The 23,675-nt window shown below is 46.2% G+C and overlaps 2 protein-coding genes across 7 annotated transcripts; both read right to left on the bottom strand.

The window, feature by feature from the left end:
* Positions 1 to 1,167: 1,167 nt before the first annotated feature.
* On the bottom strand, positions 1,168 to 12,781 carry LOC100839609 (indole-3-pyruvate monooxygenase YUCCA2). 6 transcript variants are annotated; one of them, XM_024458921.1, is made up of 5 exons: positions 12,522 to 12,781; positions 3,504 to 9,802; positions 2,231 to 2,479; positions 1,984 to 2,106; positions 1,531 to 1,759 (listed from the first exon to the last, which is right to left on the bottom strand). In XM_024458921.1, the coding sequence occupies exons 2-5, from the start codon at positions 4,248 to 4,250 to the stop codon at positions 1,562 to 1,564; spliced, it is 1,317 nt and encodes a 438-aa protein (XP_024314689.1). In that variant the 5' UTR covers positions 4,251 to 9,802; positions 12,522 to 12,781; the 3' UTR covers positions 1,531 to 1,561. The 6 variants fall into 6 exon arrangements, with proteins under 6 accessions (XP_024314688.1, XP_024314689.1, XP_024314691.1 ...); XM_024458923.1 differs by having other exon boundaries at positions 3,504 to 8,335; XM_024458924.1 differs by having other exon boundaries at positions 3,504 to 8,190.
* Positions 12,782 to 21,022: 8,241 nt separating this feature from the next.
* Positions 21,023 to 22,661, bottom strand: LOC100839306 (transcription repressor OFP1). The gene has a single exon (XM_003569686.4). It carries the CDS (start codon positions 22,368 to 22,370, stop codon positions 21,378 to 21,380), a length of 993 nt encoding a protein of 330 aa, XP_003569734.1. The 5' UTR covers positions 22,371 to 22,661; the 3' UTR covers positions 21,023 to 21,377.
* Positions 22,662 to 23,675: the final 1,014 nt, after the last annotated feature.

Below are 23,675 nucleotides of genomic sequence, written 5' to 3'. Positions count from 1 at the left end.
TCGTTCTCTTGTGTTTGGCTGGGAGCTGCATGCCCGAACATGCCGCAGAGAATGTACGTATTGTCCCCATAAAACCGATGCTAGCAAAATTCGTACGGATAAGAAAGATGCATAACTGATTGTATGACATTTTAAAGCTCAATACCGATACACAATTTGTTATATTTTCGTTAGAGGATCGTTAATTTAGAAAAGTGGTTAAATTAGCTCTGTTCTGCTTGAGTTTGTTTTTTTTTTATTTTTTGTTATAGCCACCACGACCATATATACTCTGGTTTATCTGGTTACATGACTGATGCAAATGTTGTATCCATCCATCGTGTTATCCTAGCGCAAAAGTGTAGTCAACGTGTTTGGAGGGAAGCAATCCACGTTTCAGATGCATGTGATTGCCCTGTACCTGTCATATTACAAAATAAAATTCTTTAGTTGTGGCGAGTCCATACATACCGATCTTTACTGATTATTAGCAACTCGTCAATAGCAAAGCATCTCGTTCAGCCATGATCTGTTTCGGGGTGCAAAGTATCAGCACTTTTCTTTTTAAGAGGAAGTGGTACCTTGGTGAAGAGGAACAATCATCAACAAGGGCAGAGGGGGTAAAAAGGTTAAAAGGGAAAACTGAAAAACAAAGATACTAGTGTCGCATGCTGTCTTCTCCTCAGTGAAAGGGAATCCGAGGAATATTTGTTTTGTCTTTGCAGTGCCAAGAATTACCTCGTTGCCCCCAGAGTGACTTTTGTGGAACCTCACCGGCTCCGTCAGTGTTTAAATAGGGTTTTGATACGAACCGCGTAAACCGTTGAATTCTGGTTTTAGTTCGATTTTCTTCGGTAGCTCCAATCATCCCTATCAGTTACTGTTCGAATTAGTACGGTTTCAGATGAAACCGTATTTGAACCCCCTATCAGTTACTGTCATTTCGCTTTTGATACGCGAACAAAACGGATGCCCAGCTACCAAGTGATGATTGAGCAAACCTGACGAATGAGCTCGAAAAGCAATGTACATGTGTTAGTCCCTCCATCCCATATTAAGTCCCATATTAAGTGACAAAATATTACATGTACGTAAATATTTTTTGAATATAAATATATTTCATATTTGAACAAATTTGAGTCACTTAGTAGAACCCGAGATAGTATTTTTTTTTTGGAGCAAACTTGATGAGCAAGTACAGGCGTAGCAATTATACAAACGTGAGACACGGAAAACCAATCTAGATTCACATTGATCAGTCGAGGCCAACAGAGCCCGATTGTCGAACATGGGCACTTCAATATTACCCCTCCGAGGATGATACAGAACTGCCTATAGGATGGTTAGTCATCAAACGCAAATAACACAAAAAAAAAATCAACAAATACAAATACCCTATACAAGCACTAAAAAGGCAAGCACCACAGCATGCAACACATGCATTACACCATTTGCCACTTTAACTGCACCGTTGAGGTCGGCAAATATGGCATCACTCTCGCCAAACCTACACATATATTCACAAACTTGAGATGGATGGCACGCTTCCTCCTGTCGCTGCGGCAAACAAAAGCAATGGGAGCTAGAGCAGCACGTCCGGATGCTTCCCTTCGGCACTCAATTGTTGCTCGATGTCGTGAGCAATCCTCCTCGCATCGGCCGAGGTTCCCATCAGACCGCGTCGGGTGAATCCGACCGAGTAGAGCCCTCTACCGCCCTTCCACCCGTTTGGAAATGCTTTTCTTGGCAAGCCATCTTTCTCCGAAAACAACTCCCGGTCCTGCCCATTTCAAAGCCAGGATGCAGAAGAAAATATAAACGGACATATGACAGCACAATCAAATCTTGCAGAGGTTCCACAACATTTTTTCATCTAAATGTCATTTGGATTCATTTTGATAATTCTTGCAGCATTTTCATTACACATTTGCCTGTTCATTCCCCGCGACTAACACTATACCCTCCATTATATAATAGGCATGCTGCTATAAGAATGTGATGTACCTTTAACCAGAAGGGGACGTTGCTCTTGTAGCCAGTAGCAAGCACAATCGCATCGAAGTCTTCCGTCTGCCTGTCCAAAAACTCTACCTGTCGTCCTGATATCTGTTTTATGTCCGGACGCACCTGCACAGTTGAACCAATGGAAAATTGAAGCTCAGTACTTGAATCAAGGCAAAGACCGATCTAAGGACTCCAGTTCAAGCAGTCCCTTTAGTGCTGGTTTATACTCCAGTGATATGAAACATACCTTGATATTGCCAGACCTAATCTTAGCAAATGTGCCAACATCAAGAACTGGGGTCTTTCCTGAGAGTGACTTGAGCTCGAGAGGACCGATGGTAGGTCGCTTTAGCCCGAGCTGAGCAGTATCCCCAAACTTGATCCATGCTACGAACAGCAGAATCAGGTCCACCATGTGGACTGGAAGCCAGTTAAGCAGCCACATTGACAGCCCAAAGGTGGACTTACCCAGCATCTCCCTTGGCAAGATGTGTACCTGCCAACGATGAACAAAAGCTTAGCTAGGGCGCACAAAAAGCAATGCGATATTTGGACTAATGATTGAATCATAAATTTAATCAGACAAATTTATCTTTTCCAAAAGTCTGCTTTCTGCTTGCTACAACAAGCAACATGACCCATTTGGTTCCGGACCAAACTTATTCCCTTATCTCCAACATAGTATAGTATGCAAACCCCAGCTTGCATTTTAAAAACAAATGCAAGCTTGCTTAAAATATCTCACTAAGCTCTTTAAAAGCTGATAGAGCTGTCAGAAAGGAATGCACCTAGACGTGACTCATGAAAGGTAGGTTCTCAAGTCATTTTGTTAATGTTTCTTTCCAAGTGACAGACTTATGCTATGTTCTCCTGGTGGTGACGGGGACCCATGGCTAACATGTGCAAACCATAGTTTTCCCATGGAAGTATAGACGAGAACGCTCTTTGCACTATCCTTGGGGCAAGAAAACTATTATCAGAACTAATTAAAGAACCAAAATAAAATGTGCAAGAAACAAATAGAGATAAGCAGAAAAGCTGCAGGTACACGCGCGTGGAATGAATCACGAGAAGGAAAGAACTCAAAGACTAAGAGGCAGAAATAGAGAAGGCTTCCACTGCAAGAGTCTCTCCCAGTTCCTCAATGACGGCGTGTTCTTAACCCTGACCAGCACATAAATAAAGCCAACTGTAGTGCAGGTGCAAGAATCGATCTGGCCTTGAAAAATCCTGATTTTGATGCACACTAATTGTTTTCAGACACAGACCTTCCTCAAGTAGATAAGCTAGAGATAAGCACACTCAAGCCGCTGATATCCGCCATAGCCGAAACTGGCACCCCATCAAGTATAACCTATAAATATTAACCAGGGGGGAGGTCCTCCTCTCATTAGTCTAGGTCTATCTCTTGCCAAGGGTTAATAGTGGGAGGCATATAAGTAGTAAGACATAGTTCAGGGTATAATGACTATAACATTGCAAAAACAATAATGGTAGAGATGTAGAAGAAAGTCACTTACAGTGTCTCTTACTACAATATGGGGCTGTGCACCGCTGTTGCAGAGATCTAAGCACACCTCCATGCCAGAGTTGCCACAGCCAACAACAAGAACACGCTTCCCAGCAAACGCTAGGCCACTTTTATATTCACTGGTGTGCAAAACCGTTCCCTTGAACTCTTTGAGGCCATCAATCTCTGGCTGCACAACCTCAGCGTTCTCACCAGTAGCCGCAACCAACCACCGAGACATATATACAACCTCTCCCATTCTGTCTGTAGCTTGCGTCCTCACCCGCCATATCAGAAGCTTCTCATCATACTCTGCACATACCACCTCGTGGTTGTACGTGGGGCAGATGCCAAACCTTGCAGCATACTCCTCCAGGTACAATACAAACTCCTCCTTTGAGGGATAAATAGGGTAATCGGTAGGAAAAGGCATGAGAGGAAGCTCACAGAACTGCCGGGGAAGATGAAGGCTCAGACGGTCATATGTTTTGAGCTGCCACAGGGAAGCTATGCAGTTGGAGCGCTCGAGGATAAGGCTGTCCACCCCCTTCTCCTTGAGACATGCAGCGACAGCAAGCCCTGATGGTCCTGCACCCACGACGATTGGCCCGGGAACCCAGATACATCGCCCCGTACTAGTAGCGACAGCATCTGCCCTCTTCTTGCAGAAATCTTCAACATGTTGGCGGCAGTTGAGTTTGGTTTGGAAGATAGGATCATGGGATCTCTTGCCCTCACTTTCACTCCAATGATCCATGCACGTAATAGGTTTCCTTGATCTAGCTAGTATTATATGGCCGTGTTTGCTTCGATCTCAACTCTGTTGCACATGAATGCATGCACCACAGAGAAAAGATGACAGAGAAGATATGTTGTATCTCAAGAAGATTTCTTGGAGTTGTGAATGGTATATAAGAATACTCGTTATTTTGAGGAGATTGGTGCAGAAGAGAAGAGGAGAAAGGATGAAGAGTAGAGAGGAAGTTATGAGGGTGGCAGTCTAGATATAGTTCTGTGGCCAGCTTCGAATGCATGCCCTAGCTTAGTTAGTTCTTTTGCCCTGTATACCCCCCATGTAAGTAGTCTCACCCTTTGAATGAGATCAACTATGCCCATTGATAGACACTCAGCGGACATGTGGCAAGTTCTGAATAAAAGAGAGTATGCATATTGCATAAGACATTAGTTGTGGCATAGTTTAATCACTGAACTGTGCATGACGCGTAACCTCCTGGGACACATTGATCATGATGATCTGACACACTTTTTTTCATGACAAGAGGAATTAAGTACATTGCTGTTACTAAAAATGTTAAAGCTAACTTAGCTAAAGCAAGATTTCTAAAAAGGAGAGAAGTGCATATATTAGCTAAAGCAACTACAGCAGGTAACCTCGCGTGCCATGATTTATTCTCCCCTATTGAGTGCCCCAGCAACCTAGAAGTTCAAATTTAGCTTCAGGTTACTTATGAACTGTGTGTTTTATTGTTCTTTTTTACGGACATGGCAGGAGCACTGCCTTTTTCGTATTAGATGAAAAGGAGAACAGAGTACAAATACAGAAAAGAGAACACCGACGGAAAAAAAAAATCAGGGCAACAAGGGAATGGCTCAACAGAAAACAATGAAAGAAAGACTACCCCCCATCACCCAGGAGGCAAAGATCCTCAATAACAACACTCTTCAGAATGGTCGCCGGCATCGATCTTTGCTCAAAAATTCTTCTACCCCTCTCTTTCAAGATGTGCCAGAGGAAATAAGCAGTCTTTGGCAACAGCAGAGAGACCCAGCGTCAAAAGCTTCCTCCAGCAGGATTTAACCAAAGTCGAGTAGTTGACGACAAGGCAACAGGAGCAATGCCAGGGCTGCGATCGCTCAGGAGGAACCAAAGCTCTCTAGCGAAGGGATAGGTTATAAACAGATAGCTAGCACTTTCCAAGCATTGATCATAAAGGGAGCACTTATCATCGTGACGCCAACCTCTAGCATGTAGCCTATCCGCCGTCCAGATACGATTTTGCAGCAACAGCACAGGAAAACCCTGATCTTCCTTTCTGCCCAAATCTTCCCCACTCTGCACAGGAGGGGCTGCGGAATCATGGCCAGGAAGTGGGCCTCATAAGCCGAGCGCGCAGAGTATTTCCCATCAGCCGACAGACTCCATTAAAGCAAGCATATATGATAATAACACCATTCACCTGTAAAGATCGCCTTCAAGTATCCACAAACCATAAGTTAAGCATCCATCAGCTTCAGGGGCAAATAACTCCATCAGTGTCAAGAAAACTAGCACCATGGACACCTCAAGAATAATCCAATAAGATTCCTTGAATTAGGAAGCTCACTGGTAGGGTCTTGGCAAATCGAAAAATTTGGAGTTTCCAATGATTGTCCATGGAGCATCTTGCTTCTAACACAACGCCTATTTGGAGAAATTATTTGACATCAACAGTTGCCAGCCGTCAGCACTTCGTGTTAAAATCAACAACATGACACTGCGTCTGACAAATGACTTCTGTAGACATTGACCAAGTGTTGTACCAAATTCCCTTTTTCCATTCATAAGAACCCTACACAAGAATAGTGCCTTCCCCGACCCTATCTCAATGGTAGGGCCTAATAATTTTAAAGGTCAACTTCAAACAAACGAATAAGGATGCATATAACTGCAGTTGAAGTTAAATCAATCCCAAGTTCTACAGGTAGAAATCTAAAATTGCCAAGAACAGGACAAGCAAGTCCAGAAGCTCGTTAAGAAAAAAGGGTGTCTCAGCTCCTTACAACCTTAGCCTTTTGCTAACTTGTGTTGCAGCACACATACCTTACTCAGTAATTGGAATCTTGGAATTGAGGCAATATGGGTGGCAGGTAACACCAGATGAGAAGTTAATAGGGGCACGCAAGAGTACAAGACATTTTCCTTAGCTGGACATACAGGTTGATAGCTGCTAAAAAGGTTAGAAGAGAACCTACCAAACAGGGCCAGATGTGCGCAGCAGAAGTACAACAAATGATGCAGCAGTTCTTATGGGGGGCGGGGGGGGCAATTGTGTGGTGAGATCTGTGCAGCAACGTAGCATGTAGCAATCAGAAGGGGGTCATTATTCACCTCTTACTGATATGCATACCACATACTAAATTTTGCCAAGTTGCTAGAGTTAGCAAGAGATGTGTGCTAAGCATACATCGTATATGTTGTCATTGTAGAGCAACACTAGAGTTAGCGCATGTCAACAGGTGATGGTTGCAACATGATGTTAGTGGTCAAGTACGACGGCATTATGTGAAGGTCATCGTCGAACACTCAGCAAACATGAGATGTCGATGTTTTTTTTTCTCTTTTGAATAGGTCCATCTACATCAATGGAGCGAGTTTCCAAACCTCCCAAACCACATCGACTCTCAACTCCAGGGCGTGTGGGACTTCCCGGGGATTGAGACCAGAGCTCCCTCGGAGCTATATGTCTCTCCCTTTGGGTTTATTCACTTGAGGTGGAATGGTTACAACTCAACCTTGGCAGTCTTCATATAGGCCAAGGCCCATTGACAAAACACCAAGGGTGCCCTTGAGGGATGGAAAAAGGAGAGGCAAGAAGGTAAAGGGTGTCCATGTTGGACTAGGTATGAGGAGTGGTCAATGGTGGACCATGTCTCTCATCCCTCCACCTCTTGGGGCCTTTTTCTTCTTGGGCCTCTCTCTTTGATTCAATCTTTTATTTGTTTGACATATTGTTTGACTCGTTGACTTGTGGACCACCTTGAACTCATTTGACTTGTATTGACTTGGTCTTCGCCATGTATACGCCGCGTAGGGTTTACACACAACACCAATTGGGAAATAGTTGTACCCAACAAGTGGCCCCTTGAGCTTCAGGCATGGCAATGAGCCAAAGGGTGCAGGTCAAATTTCAAATATTGTTGAATTTACTTCTTTACACTATTGATTTGACTGCAAGTGGCGTGGCCTCGCGAAGCATCTAAACGTAAAAGGAACGGTGTTCGACTTGGTGGGGAGTACAGCTTTGGCACCACCTACCAAGGAGAATTGTGTCCGACTGGTGGAGTGACTAATGGTAGTGCAAAACCCCTAGAGTACGGATGAGAGTTTCGGCCAAATTCCTTTCTTGTCGGAGTTGTCTTTCACGCGATGGCGGAGTCCTTGGAGGATGAGCCGGTTGGTTCATTCCAATGTTTTTCTTTTTCTTTTGTAGTATAGAACTTCTTCCCGCGATATGTGTATTTGCGCACATCCTGATCAACCATCATAATGTTTGAAGAAAGGGTATTGCACTGAGGTTCAGTTTTTATCTACTGACTGTATTACACAAGGTATCAACATAACACCTAAACACTTACAGTGTGCAGAAGATTAATACTCCCTCCGATCCTATAGTCTTGTCTCAAATTTGCCCAAAAATGGATGTATCTATTCTTAAAAGGCGTCTAGATACATGTAATATTTCGACAACAACTTAGGATCGGAGGGAGTACATAATATGAAAGAATTATTACCAGGAGACAATAGTACTACCATTTAGTGAGAACGAAGAAAAATTAACAATGATGGAAATCATACCTCACAGCGTGAGACCTCACCGGTGCTTTGGGATGAATAGGGCATTCGCCACTGTGTCAGTGCTTGAACAGTGTCCAGTTGACTCTGATACACGGGGAAAAAATACTTACATGGCAAGAGGCTGCAAATCAGTCACAAGATCATAATGAATAAGGCAGTCCCGAGAAACTGATAAGGAGTGGTTTTATTTTCTAATGCATTAACTGAAGGCGCATCAGCAGTATTCCATAATTGAAGTCAAAAAGATGTAATGGATTGCTTGAACTCTGCCAAAAAGCTGCAGATTATTAGATAAATCATTGAGAAATAATATTCTTGCTTAAGGTTTTACAAATAAAACAAATATATCGCCCAGTTGGAGCATCATTACTTTGTAGCCCAAACACTGCGGCAGCAGATACAATGGAAATTTTGAATTTATGTTTCATAAAACTATTAAGTTTCCACATGTAATTATAAATGCAGTCTTACAATAAAGATCCTCTTATAATAATAATAATAATGACTATTATAATGCCGCCTCGTTATACATTTCCAATATAGCCTGTTTGATTAAAAGATGCAGAATTTGTTGGTTGTTCGGAGGGTAAAGAAAAGGTGTCCTAGAGAACCATAGTGTTTGCCAGTCAGAAGTCAGAAAAGCTCCCTACAACCTACAAGGCTATATGAATTCTTCAAGAAAACAGGTAGATGCAGTAGCAAAATACTCATCATCGTAACTTGTGTTTATCAAACAAGTACAAAAAATCATATTATATGATCCATCATAATGATGGAACAAAACCACTAGGAAAAGTGAAAGCTTTGGGTATCCAAACTGTAAATTAAGGAGCCAGAGCCACCAAGAATGCAGAAAGAATTTTCTTTTCACTACTTTTGCCTGTTGGGTTTTGATAACCGATTACAATAATGACAAAGGTGCACCCTCATGTTGCTTGAAATGTACAATCACCACTTTTATAAGCTAGCGAATCTATCCTCTGAAGCAGTGTAAATTAAATAATCTGAAGCGGAAACACATGAGAACCTTTCCAGTATTTTTTCATCACTATTGACCTTTACAGCCACAAGTGAATTTTTAATGTAGAATGTGACAGATAGAAGAGGTAAACTCTACCAGATATATTCATACTTCTGTACAGCTTATCTTAAGAGTACACTATAGCGTATGATAGCAAGCTTAAGCAAAAGAATCAAACCATCGCCATGCTATAACCTTCATCGAATGCACTAAACAACTCATAAGACTTCAGGGCTCCAATGTCCAGCTATTATGTATTATCCCTCCAATGCTTCAATAATTCACTCTCATGAAAATAAATAATTAAATACATCTGCACATGCTTCTCAAACTCAATTTGTGCAGCGTACAATTTTCTTTTTAAGAAGAGATCTATTCACAACATTGCATCTTCTTCCAAATTGCAATTGGCAAGCATTTTTTTATATGCAACAGAGTTACGGCCACATGGGCCAATCCAAGATTATATGAGCCACATGGGTCATGTCATCCTATAAGTATATACTTAGTATAGCTTGCCAAAGGAGTTAATAGTTTGCCTTAGAAATTTAACTCTATACATTAAAAAGGAAATATTTTCTTAACTACAGACATAAGTAATTCTTCTCTGCCATAAGCTTTTGAATGATAAATTCAAACAATATGTTGCAACTATGTTCATTAACATAGCACTCTGCCAGTCTGCCTCAACCGATGTACAGAATCGCAGGTGCTGTCCAACAAGAAAAAAGGGAAATTATGACATGAACAAGTATTGCAAGTTACTTAGATACTACTGTAATTTGCAGATTCTCAACTATGATCTAGCAAAATGTACAAATTAAATGCTACTCCCTCCGATCCATAAAAAGTGTCGCCCATTTTGTACTAAGTCAGTACAAATTTTGTACTAAGTGGGTGACACTTTTTATGGATCGGAGGGAGTACTATGGAGCGCAACTACACTAAAAAAAATACATAGGCCTTTCAAAGTTGACAAAAGAAAGGTAACAAAAATAAATCCTAACACTAGAATGGAATAGTTAGCCCACATCGCCAACAAAGACAATCAGCAATTTCTCAATGGTGAAAACAGAGAGAAAAATTACACCAGCCAAAACAGGGTATCATGAGGTTTTACTTAAACTTGTTAAAATAACCTTCACCCAGATCTTTGACAGTACTAATGACAGCCAAAGGACAAACATGTCAAAAAACAAAACAAGAATGCTAACAAACACCACAGAAACACGCCACATGGAAGAAATATCTCTTGACTAATGAATAACCGAATGCAGAGCTGTGACTGCACAACTTTTCTATATCGCTTGTAACTTGAACAAATAACAACAAGATCAGGCAATCAAACAAAACAGTAAAATTCCACATAAGGCAATCTTTTATGGCATAAAAAATGCAAATAATGTAGCTATCTATAGAACAATCTCCATGGTGCTTCTGCCTGGACTAAATTTATCAAGCATGAGAACATGCCTTGTCTTCCGTCATACCCTCCACTTGTCCTGAAACTTCCACATAAAAATCTAAGCTGACACCAGAAACCAATTTGCACCAAATAGCAATTTGGTGGACTATCTGAGCAATTATTATTGATGGACAGAACCACATAATACTACCCAATGAGCAATAATAATGGGGTTTGATAAAGCATGCATATTGCTAGTATAGAGAAAGCTTGTTGTTTTTCTATCTAATAAGATAATGTTCCATGTGTGCATGTGCATAGTTTCATGTCTAAGAATGAGAGCGTGCATGTGATTGTGTGCATGAGCCACATTGACTCTGACATGAGAAATGGATCACTAGTATGATTATTTCAACCTTGCGGAAAATCTTTGTGTGCCACGGTGGTCCTAACTCACAGAACCTTAACCCATAACATTTTTCAAGAACTAAAGCAGTATAATGCTAGATTTTAATGTATCGACAACTTGGTTGGGAACCGGCAAAGGTGGTAAAGATTCATTCAACCAAGAGATGACAGAAAACAAGGATACAAACCAGAAATTTCGTTTTGAACCTGGGGTGCAAACAGAAATAATAGAATAGCAGAATAAGTGGCTGAACTGGATTTTAGAGGTGCTCTGCAATCCTAGGGTGAATACAGACATAATCATAAACAGACAACCCATGTCTAGGGTGCAGAATTCCTTAAATATACTACAAACATGAACACCGGAGAACCTCCAGACAATTATAGCTCAGTGACAGTACAAGTAAACCTGCTACTGAAGCCAGACAAAGTGACCCAAGCCAGGTACAAGTCATGTGAACAAGATGATGCAAACAAACTGAACCTGTAAAAGGATAGATATTTCAAGGAAAGCTGTCCTAGCCTATCGCTTACAAAAAGTATGGAATCTACGTACTAAACTTTCTTGTTTCTTAACCAAATTGGGCATCTACGTTCTCGTCCGTTGTTGAAACAATAAGGTAAGGAAACTGAAGAACCATATTCCATTCCGCGTACTTTTCTTTTCCTCTTGCAAAAGGCTGTATGCATTTTCATATTTTACCAAGGCATATTCATTTGTTTAAGCCAAAATGAAGCCCTGAAACCAATGATGTCAACAAAAAAGGGTAAAATCTAATGTTCTCATTCCAAGCCATGCTAAAATCTGAAGATTTTGCATGTTTCATATCTGGAAGCAGTTCACACAAATTCTGTGTAATCTACAACTCTAAGAAGTAAGAACTGCTATCATGAAATTCTACACAAGATTTATATATTTTGGAACGAAAATATTTAAGTTACCTGTATATCATAACATGCTTACAATCAGCTGCTATAAAGAAAACAATTGGTGGTGATGGTCCGTTAACTCTTAAGGGTCATATCAACTGTCTGACTTGTTACCAATGGTCGAGATTGAGATGAGATTGCTCAACACCCACTTAAATCTGTTTTGAAAAGGCACCCCTTTTCATCATGGCTTTTACACATATAAGCCGAGCAGTACCACAATTCAATAAAGTACTCACTCTGTCCCATATTAAGTGACTTTCTATTACATGTATCTAGACGCTTTTTAGGCATAGATACATCATATTTGGGCAAATTTGAATCACTTAATATGGGATGGAGGGAGTACTTAGTTTGTCAACATGCAGTATGTTTTTTTAATTCGTAGCAATAGTTTTAGATTTCGCATGAGACAAACTTCACGAATCACAGCAACACTACTTCTTGAATCTGATGCTCATCAGCACGCCTATCGTGCATATACTAAATTCCACCTTCTGGAAGGTAACCTACCACAAATGCCAACACATAGTCCGGAATTATTCACGCAGCTGGGTTACTGCGAGTAACAGGAAAGATACGAACTACTACTTCACAGGCTGATTTTTCTCAGTGATCAACCTAGAATCACACTAAATCACCTATAAGCCCGTCTAGAAACAGAAACTTTCGTGCTTCAGGGACTCACCTCGATTGGGCGGTAACATTTTCGGAACCCTAGCATTGGGAACCCGGTCGCCATCGCGTGCGAATCCATGCGTACCACGCCGCAAGCACCGGACTCCGGGAGGCTCCAATTGCGCCGAGCCTCGATTGGATTCGGGCGCGCGCGTTACGACCGGAAGCCTTGTTGTACGCTTCGGGCGGAGCGGGGGGCGGCTGTTTTGCCCTCTTCCGCTGGCGACGATGGCTGCTGGTCTGCTGATGAGATGCTGCGCTCTTCGCCTCCCGCCCAAAGGAGTGGCTCTGTATAAAATTGGGCCGAAAGATACTTCAGTTTGGGCTTTTCCACACATTATACATGGGCTGGCAAAGGAGAGCACAGAACAAGTCGCCGAGATCGACCTTGGGCCTGACCGCGTGACTCATGGACCCTAGCCGCTGGAGAGCGGCCCGTGTTTCACGGTTTTTGCTGTTTTCCCTCGACGGTGAGCGATGCGCCGGAGTCGTCTAGAAGTTCGTCCGGTTAAAGTTACCACCACGTAAGACGACTTGAAGTAAAGAAACAGTGATGATTTAGGGCTGGTTGTTGCAAGTTGTAACACGTACGGTCAGAAGCTGCGTACGTAAAATTCCAAGTTAATTTCTTGACAGATTGATGTATCGCACAACTGTCCAAAAAAAGGATCTATTGCACAAAGCACGGACATGGCGATGTGCGTTGCAACTAAAAGAGATGGAGTTATACGGATTCCGCCATCATTTTGATGGATATCAAATGTGTCGTACGTACAATGTACAGACTGATCCGTGGTAATACGATTGAATGAGATGGGGTCGTACAGGCTTTATTTTCGATGGACTGATGATGTACATGGTACAAAAGTACAGACCGCGCAAAGGATATTGCTGAATGCTGAGCAAATATAAGATCGACTGAAAGAGAAGCGGCACCCGCCCGTGCAATCAGACATCGAAATTTCCTGATGGGCCAATGCATGGAGTACCACAAAACCGCCGGACCCGTTCATTCATTCTCCCTTTACGGCCCGGGGCAGTACATGCTACAGGCGAGGCCCGGCCTATGCCAATAAGGCAAATGCTAGTGTCTGGTGGATAAATCAATGTCGTGTCCCTTGAGAACCTGGTTGCCGTGCTACGGCGCCGTCCGTCTCGTCGTCCCAACTCCAGGTAAATCACAGCTTCACAAATCGTTTCTCCGGACTTGATCAGAAACCGATCACGTTTTCCTTATCATAAGTTATCCTTTTGAGACCTCTTCGATCCCCCTGTACCAAATTAATCGCACATATGACTGCCTTTAGATCCTCCTGCCGCTGTTGAGAGTTCAGACTTCAGAGTGCTTCACTGCAGGTGCTGCACCGCGCCACACGCAAAGTGAAAAGCGCAGTGCTATTCCCCAAAAGAAAAGGACTGTGCTCTTGTCAATCGGCTTCGTCCAATCATGACTCAAGTAGGCCAACCCTTTCCTGTACGGATCTCCTTGGACGGGTGTGCGAAACTGCAAAACAGCACCAAAGGCATGTTTAGCATTAGCACATATACTTCTTCTTCTTTTTTTTAGCATATATACTTCGTGAACCTCCGTCAGAACCCGTGCGCTGGATGCAAGTTATGGTTGATTGGTCGTCCATACGAGTTCATTTTTTCGTGAACCGCATCAGCATACCATCCAAACTTCCAAAGCATCTCTCAGCCATGTTAGGTTTCAAAGAAATACAGAATTCGACCGTTTGTCCCAGGCAGCTGGTGAATGCAAAGGAAGATGGGCCAGGCCGCATCTGTTATTCTATCTCTCGTTCATGCAATTGACAAACGCAACCAAATAGTGTTCTACCAGTACTTATGTCTAACTCGAAAGAAAGATTCGCCGGCCGGCATCTCTTCCGAAGAAAAACCTAGCAGCGGCCACCTTGAAGATTGTCCGTTCCCCTCACCTCTGGCCGCCGTCTTGGCGCTGCGAGGTGAGGGGAATCTCAATTACTCTTAAAAGTATCCACAAGTGTTTGGTTATATCAATTGTTTGGTTTTGATTGGCAACGCGACGGTGGAGGTTGTGATATCGTCTCGAATAGTGGGGGTGCTCCAGCGGGCGTTGCCACGGAGTAAGAGAGTTTTAGTCACCATAGATTCAGTGTACCCGATCTTACAGATTTTTGGTTTGTCTACTCGCAGATCCGTTTATACGTATTTGTTAAGTTTTTGTCAGTGTGTGGTAGTGTTTTTGCTAGTTTTATCTTTTATAACTTCGGAATCCTTCTTTGGCATTCTGGTGAAGATCTTCCGATTCGACGACCTGTACTTTTAGGGGATCATTCCCGGCACAAGTACGTTCAACGCTCTCACGGCTTCTCATCTTTTTTTATGAGCGACTTAAGGGCTTTCTGAAACCTTTGAAGGTAGTCAAGTTCGTGCAGGGATACGAGTGGCTATGTTGCCGCTTCAGTCTGATTGCAGTCTCCATGTTGAAGCCTTGGTAGTATTTCATCTTGCAAAGAATGATACTACGGAGAGAAAATGTTTTCAAGAGATTTCATTGTAATTCTAAGTTTATAGAAACTATCATGTAATCTTTAGGATATATGATCCAATAGATGTACCTGTAATGGTTCTCGAATTTGAAAAGTTACGTGTAATTCTCAAAAAAATACAAAAGTACTTAGGTCTAACTCCCAGCGCGAACGAAGGGTAATTAACCAAGCATGTCTGACAGTCCGGAATTGGTGGGCAATAATTGGGCATCCAAGATCCAACCATCACCCAAACAAGTCCAATGTTTACACATAAGTTTACCTCGTCGAGTGTAAGTGTACTGCAAATTAAACACATTATTAAATCACGAATGGTACGTACGTCGATCGATCGTGAGCTAGCTGAGAGTACATGTACTACTGCTTAACTACGGATCTCTAAAGGATGCGCTATACGTACGTACGAACGGGCCGGCCGGGAGAAGGATAAGATCGATCGGTGGTTCGTATGTTTGTCCGGTCCCTAACTACGTACGTGCGTACAACTGATGCTCACGATCGAACACAAACACGCGCACGAAGATGAAAAGACAAACGGAGAAAACACGTACGTACCGACCACGATTATTAGCGGCCGTAGACCTACACGCCAACCGTTTATTGGGCATTACCTAACCTCCTAGATTCTTTATCTCCTTAAACTATAAGGGAAAACTATTCCCAGATTCTCTCTAGCTTAGAGAGCTATAGCTACTGTGCTTATCACTTGCTCCATCGGGTTAATTAGAGACGAGATGCACGACATGCATCATCGCGGCGTGCATGCATGTGTTGAATCTGACGTTTTGTCACTCTGGGTATTGGAGTGACCGAGTGAGCTTCGTCCCCGGTTCCTAATTGCATGGGGAGAAAAGAAATTTCGCCCCGCCGGCGGCAAACCGGCCAGCTGCTAGCCTTCATACGCACGGCGGAATATTTGTTAATTGGGCGTTCTGGTTGGCGCCTGGCGTTACATGCATCCACACCCACCGTTCCCAAGCTAGGCACCACGCAGTACGCACTGCTCCCTCCTCCGTTCTAAAGATTCTCCATTCAAATTCGTACCAATCTTGGAACGGAGAGAGTAGTATAGAACTTAGGCCGTGTCTTGCTGTTTTGTACAGATGCATTTTATAATTCCAATTAATTAGCTAGTCATTTTTAATAAGTAGGGGTGGAGATGGAGGGCTCCCAAGCATGTTGATTTTTATAGTTCCTAGATTTTATTGTGCTAAAGTACTTTTCTTTTAAAGTTTTGCTACTTCTTAGTTGTTGTTTTTTGTGTGTGCATATTTCTCAATCGTCTGATCTTTCAGAAAAATGTTTTAAATCTCAGTTGACGTATCAAATCCGTTAGATTAAGATTTGAAAGCCGTCCCCCATTTTCTTCTCTCCCACGTGCTATCATTGGATTAAAATCCGACGGCCAAGCACGACTGATCTCTAATTAAAAATAATATGAAACTTCTTAATAGCAAACCCCTTTTTTCTTTTCTTTTTGAAACACACACGTCACCAGAAATTGCACAACTGCCTAAAATTGAACTCTTTGAATGCTTACAAGCCAAATTTTAGTGTAACTTATAGATATTAGAATTATACAAGGAGTGGTGACGAAGTTGGGACTTCGACGATGTCCATATTAGTGGACTTATATCTAGGAAAGATTTCGAGTGTATGTGTTGACGAACTCGTCGGCAAATAAGGACACAGGAAACACGATTTACGCAGGTTCAAGGCCCTTGGAAAGTAATGCCCCTACGTTCTGATTGTCTGATCTGTATTGATGAGTCGATTACAAAGGATGCCGCGGAGGCTAGATGCACAGATTCGATCTGGCGAGTGCGTCTAGGCGGCTTCTAGCTAAGTTTTTGCTCCTTGGCTCCCCCTCCTGGTCCTTTATATATGCAGGATCTCAGATCTCAAGTTGAGTCCAAGTCGGTTACAATGAAGAGAACATATTCTAATTAAACTTTCTTATCTTGAATCGCAATCTTTGGCATATGGACTCCTGAAGTTGTAATAGGCTTCTTTATGAGACCCTAGTTGGGCCGTAACGGGTATACTCGAGTCGATTACGTGGTTAGTCATAACTAACCACGTCAAGTGGCTCGGAGATGAGGAATTGAGGATAATTGAATGTTGAAACAAAAACTTATAACTATGAGTGGGATTCAAGAAAAAATAAATCAAGCAGCCAATAAACAAATGGCAACGGCGTCCTAGTAATGGGGTTGACAACGTACGGAAAATTGCTTTTTATACTAATTTGCCAGACGTTGATATGTGATTCTCCTCGTTTTCTGATGCTAAATGGTCGATCGGGGACACGAGGGAAACCAACAAAATGGGGCTTCTATTTTTGACTGCTTGGATCTTCTTCTGGCCCTTGGATTGGCTTTGATGTAATAAGCGTTAGATTATACAATAGGATCCATGGTCTGAATAGAAAAACCCTTTTCACAACAATAATACCGAATAGATGTAGGAGTACTTCACTGGCAGGGTAAAAAAGGGACCGCAAATTTTAGTACTCCCTCGACCCATATTACTTGTCGCAGGTTTTAGTATAAAGTTGTAATAAATTAGTGACAGTCCGAAAAAGTAGTTGTTTTCAAAATTTACTTCGCAGATATATGGCTATATAGGGTTATCTTTTCGAAAAAAAAATATAAAGTCCGAAAAAGTAGTTGTTTTCAAATTTACTTCGCAGATATATGGCTATATAGGGTTATCTTTTCGAAAAAAAATATAAAGATAATTCTCCCACAGAATCCCTACATTCGAGAAACTCAACTCACGAGCGTCTGTGCATGGGTGTTTTCAGACAGCAGGTTTCAGAGCGCGCAGCCTCGGCAGCAGAGGTTTCATCGCAAGCAACAGCAACACACGAGCCGACGGGTTAATTTATCTCCGGACACGTGACCGTGGTGCACCTTTTGGAGGCCCTTTTCTGGGTTCACCTGAGCATATCGACAAGACGCGACCACGTAACGAGTTTTCGCGATATCCGGAGCCCGGCCGGGGCCAAAAACATCACGTCCGTCACGGAGCAAAAGCCATGCATGGAGCCCTGCCATGCTTCGATGCGTACTTTCACTCCCAGCTTTTTTCTCTTCTTTCTTTCCACTGCCGCGCCTGCGCGCGAACGGAACAACACAACACAGCAAAGCCAAACCCATGCCACAGACAGCGCACCGGTCGATCCGATTCTGATCTTTCAGTCACCGTAGCTGCATTAGTCGGTCGACGCCGCGGAATCTTAGCCACATACGAGGAGTATTTACAAAACGGAGCGATGAGCCCTAGCGCGGGCGAAAGGACGCGACGAACTGGCAACATTCTGGGCTATACTACTGTCTACTACTGACGAGGGCGTCGTCGGGTCACGTCGGGGTGGCGGCCAAGCGCGAACGGACGGGCCTGGCTACTCCCTCCGTACCTCAATTTAAAAAATTAAATATGCATGTTTTCTAACAAAACTTACATCGTTAGATTGGAACTTTCTAATGATATAATTATTTAATTATTTAATTTATATTTAGTCAGCTAAATTGACGATATAGGGAGGCGTGCGCGTCTCATATTATGGGACGGAGTGAATACCACGCAAGTAGCAGATGCGTACAGGCGGATGGAATCCGGGTGATGCTGCTCAGGGGCACAGGTCGCCGTTCGCCCCTTTCCTCGCCTGACTAGCTGCCAGCGCGCGAGCGCGGCCCGCGGCTCGATTCGATCGATGGATCAATTGCCGCGCCGTCCCGGCTGGCGTAATCAGTTTATGCAGTTCATGACTCACGTCGCGGATTTTTTCAACAATGCGACTCAGCGGACGCATCATCGATTAAAGAAGGAGGTGGCCAGAAAGCCAGTTACAACACCATGAAGTGGCCAAGAGGCCAAGACGGCCGTACAACGCAAAAAGGCTACACGATACGAACGCAACGCCACACGGATTACAACACACCATACAACAACAACGACAAGAACTTGCCTTGTATCGTCTCCCGACAAGAATGGCGAGGGAGCGATACAACGAGCTTCAAAGCCGCGTCACAACCGAAGAGGGAAACTTCCCGAGACCAACTCCAACTCCGGGAAGGCACAAGCCAACGCACCGCCCCCCCATAAACGCCTAAGAGTCAACGAGAAATCGGCAGGACCGAACCTGACCAAAGGAGGCGTCGACCCAGAAGAAGCTTCGACGACGGCGTACATAGCGCCCCGGAAGCCCAAACTCCGAGCGGTGGCCGACCGACTCCAACTGTCGCACCAAGGACTCCACGAACCACCTAGACGACGCCCCCAAGAGGGGAACAACATGGATGTGCTGTCGCCGCCTAATCCGAAGAGCGAATAAAGGGTTTCCCCTGGTTCTCGAGGCAAGGAAGAACGGGCAGCGCCATGGCGACGCCTCCAAGGAGGGGACGGCGCCTGCGGGCGTCGCCGTCCTTGCCGTCAGCCCCGACGCCCATCACGCAACAAGGAGCCGCCTTTTGGCCTCATCTCCGTGGAGAAACGAGATCCACGTCGTTTGAGGAGTAGGAGGCTGCGCACCATCTCACCACCACCGGGACGGGGACTGGACGGTGAGGACCCAGCCCACCGCTGCCTGGCCGGCCTCCAGCACCACCACGGTGCAGGCTCCAGCACATCAGGCTCCACTCGCACCTGGAGCAGCGTCAAGAACAGTAGGCCCACCCAAGAACCAGATGGGCCCCGAGCGGGCTCAAAGTTCCCGGCCGCCACCACAGGGGCGCCTCTGCCGCGAGGAGGCTGCCGCCGCTCCTGCCGACCGCCGCACCACGCCGCCCAACTCGCCGGAGCACGCGCCACCGTCGCCAGATCGGGGGACACGCCCGAAGGGCCGCAGCCCCGCCGAGCCCCAAATCAGCGGCGCCCCCGCCGAAAGGCACGACCCCCACCACGCATGACGTCGCCGGGGCCCAGCCCAGCACCGGTTCCGGTGCCGCCCTCCCCGGATCAGGCGCTCCGCCGCTGGAGCTGGCCCGGCAGGCCACCAAGACACGTGCCGCCAGAGCGCCGCAGCCACTGACCGTCACGCCCGCGGCCACGCGCCTCGCTGCAACACGCGCCGCCTCGCCGCCATCAGCGCGTCGCCGCGCGCCGTGCCTCGCCGCAGCTCGCCGCCGCGTGCCGCGCCACTTGCAGCAGCCCCGCACGAGAGAGGAAAACGCCCCGCCGCCGTCTTTCCTGGGCGTGCGCGGCTTCGCCGGCACCCTCTCCGGTGGCGGCGGCGGCGCGGGTGAGGGAGGGAGGAGGCCCCTAGGCCGGCCGGCGGCTAAGGTATCTGGATACGTGGTTGCCTGGTTGGTGCGGCTCGGCGCGCCGACCCCTAAACCCAACCGTTCCTATCAATCAGATGTGGTCACCAACCGCGCCAACCCGCGGCACATGCCTGCTCCTAGCTCGCGAGCGCTGCTGCTGGCTGCTGGCTGCTGGCTGCTGCTACCCAAGAAAGGGAGGGCACAAACTAGGGACAATTTGTTTGAGAGGACCATAGGGAGGACTCGTCACGCATTCGGGAAAGACTTTCCGTTTGCATATATTATAAATCCGGTAATGCCTGCGACATACGCTTTGCGTTTACTTGGAAAGCAGAGGGCGTTGCCGGATTTTCACTTCTTCTTCTTTGTTTGCCGGCTACTCCTTCCCGATATTGTTTGTTATTGTATTGGAGCAGAGTCAAAATGAAGCACAAAGAATATCCTCAGGCCCTCGGCTGTATAAGAGTATTCAGTTCAAAACGAACCCACATGCACCTAAGATTGTGTGTCGTTTCGTGGGGAAGGAGTTTTGTTTGTGAACTGGAGTAGTAGTTCAACCAACGAAGGAGATACGGTATGAAGCCATTTTCCGAGTCAAATGCGCGGGCCTGCAGCGTCAATCATTTCGGCAGGAAATTAGTTTTTTTTTCTTCTGTATCTATTTGAGCTGAACCAAGCAGAGATGAAATGCAAGTGTTCGACATTGCTAATTCAAAAATATACTACGAACATATATTCACACGAAGCACGAGCGTGCTCCTCAAACTGCGAAGAACATTCGTAGAACGGTCGAAGCTCACAAACATCAAGAACTATTACTAAGGTGCAGTACCATCACTGACAGAACTACAGAGTCCGAATTAAGCAGAAGTTAGCAGGTCAAGATTCAGCAATGAATGAAGGGCAGAGACAATGCACGTACGCGCGCAACGGCGCAAGCGCAACATGGCACATGTCCAACTCTCATGCCATTAATCTCGCTCGAAAAGGTTAATGATCCTATCAACATCACTCCAGCGCCGGCCCTGGCCCATCCATCGGTCTATCTGGCATGCATTGGCGAATTCAGGGGCACAGCGTCTCCCGCACGTCGGCGAACGCCGCGAGGATCGCTGGGTAATGCCGGGGCGAGTTGAGCACGAGGTACGTCTCCAGCAGGCCCTCCGCGCTGTGCTCGTCCTCTTCGCCGTGTCCGTGGCCGCCCGCCGGCCACTCGGCGATCATCTCCTCCATGGACTTGCGGAAGTCCTCGTAGGGGTCGGCCGAGCGCTTCACCACCGCGAACCCGCCGTCCGTCGCCGCGGACGCCGTTGAACCTCGGGGTAGCTCGAAGCTGTACCGGCAGCTCTGCGACGCGCCACGGCGCGCGCCTCCAGCGGCAGGAGGCGCGCGGCACGGCCCGGACACGGAGGCTCGCGGCTTGGTGGTACTGGTGTTCTTGGAATTGCGCGGGCAGTTGTAGAAGTCGGAGGAGTCGGAGGAGAAGCTTCTAGAGGAGAAGATGTTCCTTAGCGACGATGACTCCTCGTCGTACTCGTCGTCGGAGGACGAGCTGCTCAGGAGCCTGCGCGACGAGTGCGTCGACGGCCTGCCGCGGCTGCTGGGCCGCTCCTTCCACCTGGGCGGCATGGGCGGCAGATGAGGAGCCACGGGGAAGGGCGAGGACGGCGGGCACTTGCGGCCGTCCCAGTCGCTGGTCTCGTACGGCAGCCCGAGCTTCTTCCTGGCGTAGTTGTCCGCGTCGAGCGGCGCGAGGAGGGTCGGGTCCGCCGCGTCGACGGAGCGGCGGCCGGCGCAGTCGATGGTGATGCGGATCAGCGGCACGGTGCGCCGCTCTGACACGGAGAGACGGCGGTCGTGCTGCGCTCCACCCCAGCCAGCAGCCTTCTTGCCGCCTCCCGCGAGGCGGGCGTAGGAGGGCAATGCCAGGGGTGGCGGCGGCGCCTCCTCGTCGCGACGCTTCCTGGAGCTCCCCGAACGCCTGGAGAAGACCGACAGGATGGCCGCGAGACGGTGCTTCAGCTTCTTGCGCCCGGTGCCGGAGCCGGAGCCTTCCATGGCCGCGTGGTGTTGGGGAGAGAGGCTTGTGTTCGTCGTGCTCACGGCTTGTTGGCGCGCCTCCAGTCCGTGCGTGCGTGCGTGGATGGGAGCGCGCGCGGGGGCGGGAGGGAATGAGGATCGAGTTGGGTCTACTATCGCATTCGTGCCGGGCTAATGCGGCCTCTGCGCGGTGGGGGGCTTTTAACCGCCCCGTGCCGCGAGCCCGGAACAAAACCGCCCGGGGACACGGTCGTGGCCGGGTCCCCGTCTCGCCGCGACGATGGGGACAGGCGCCACGTAACGTAGTGGGGAGAATGGGAGATGGCCCGAGGCGGTTACGCGCGAAGCTGCATTATCGCTGCATCTTGCTTGGATGCTTTGTTTTTACTCGGCCTCCTCCTGGATTTAGCTTACTGACAAGATTGGCCTAATGGCCGTATGTAAGTGTCGTTTTTGCGTTGCCCGTGTGGCGCATGGAGAAATGGCGGGGTTGGCTCGTGAGCCGCGCACGGTATGGAATGCCAAGGTGACCGACTAGATGGCAAAAGACTCGAGCTGAACACGGTGCAAGCGCACGGGGCTTTTGAGCTGCAGTGCAGTTTTTGGATGGAATTTTGGGAGAAGATAGAAGGAAGAAGTATATAATTGATTTTTTTTAGACAATAAAGGAAGTGTAGATTGGTTGGCGATTTGGCCTACATTCCCTGCACGCAGCCGCTCTCTGCAAGGCTGCAACTGCGCCCAGTTTTACTGCACAATCGGCCGGCTATGCGCCAGTGTTGACTACGGCAACTCCGCAGTCTGTAAACCACTGCTACAGTACACTCAGTACATGCTGAAAGAAAGACTAGTGCAGTATTTTTTTGTACCGTTGCAATCAACACAGAGTAGCATTACGCAAACAACCGCGTATAGGCTGTACACGCTGTTAATTCTCAAATGATGTTCCTTGGTGAGTTGTTTAGCAGCGAATGCGTCCTCCAGCTGTGTGAGCCCAGCTGAGCTGTTCTTTTGGATACAAGTATGTCTACCTATCGCGTAGACGGCGCACAGCTTTTAAAGATTTGACCTTATAAGGACAAACAAACAGGTGTTAGCAATACAAAACTGATGACAGATGGCCAGGTTAGTTTATCCTAACAAACTAAGCGTGCATGAGCGTGAGAACATCAGGATAAGCGCAAGTTACAGTGCAGCTATCCTGCAATCATCTGACCAGCGTTCTGTCTCCAGGCAGACTTTGTACCACCTAGATCTTTTCTTTAGTCGGGATAAAAAGAAACAACTGTCGAATAGATCCCAATAATGTGGCACTTTCACTGC

The sequence above is a fragment of the Brachypodium distachyon genome, chromosome 2, assembly GCF_000005505.3.
Source record: "Brachypodium distachyon strain Bd21 chromosome 2, Brachypodium_distachyon_v3.0, whole genome shotgun sequence".
Lineage (NCBI taxonomy): Eukaryota > Viridiplantae > Streptophyta > Magnoliopsida > Poales > Poaceae > Brachypodium > Brachypodium distachyon.
Note: the sequence above shows the minus strand (reverse complement) of the source record. Positions and strands in the feature narration are given on the sequence as shown.

Bases quoted from the DNA above. Each gene is read 5' to 3' on its own strand.
- LOC100839609 (XM_024458921.1), bottom strand. From the start codon at position 4,250: ATGGATCATTGGAGTGAAAGTGAGGGCAAGAGATCCCATGATCCTATC. The intron at 2,480-3,503 runs GTAAGTGACTTT...CATCGTTGGCAG, and splicing joins ATATTGTAGTAAGAGACACT to GTACACATCTTGCCAAGGGA. The intron at 2,107-2,230 runs GTATGTTTCATA...TCAACTGTGCAG, and splicing joins TTAGGTCTGGCAATATCAAG to GTGCGTCCGGACATAAAACA.
- LOC100839306 (XM_003569686.4), bottom strand. From the start codon at position 22,370: ATGGAAGGCTCCGGCTCCGGCACCGGGCGCAAGAAGCTGAAGCACCGT.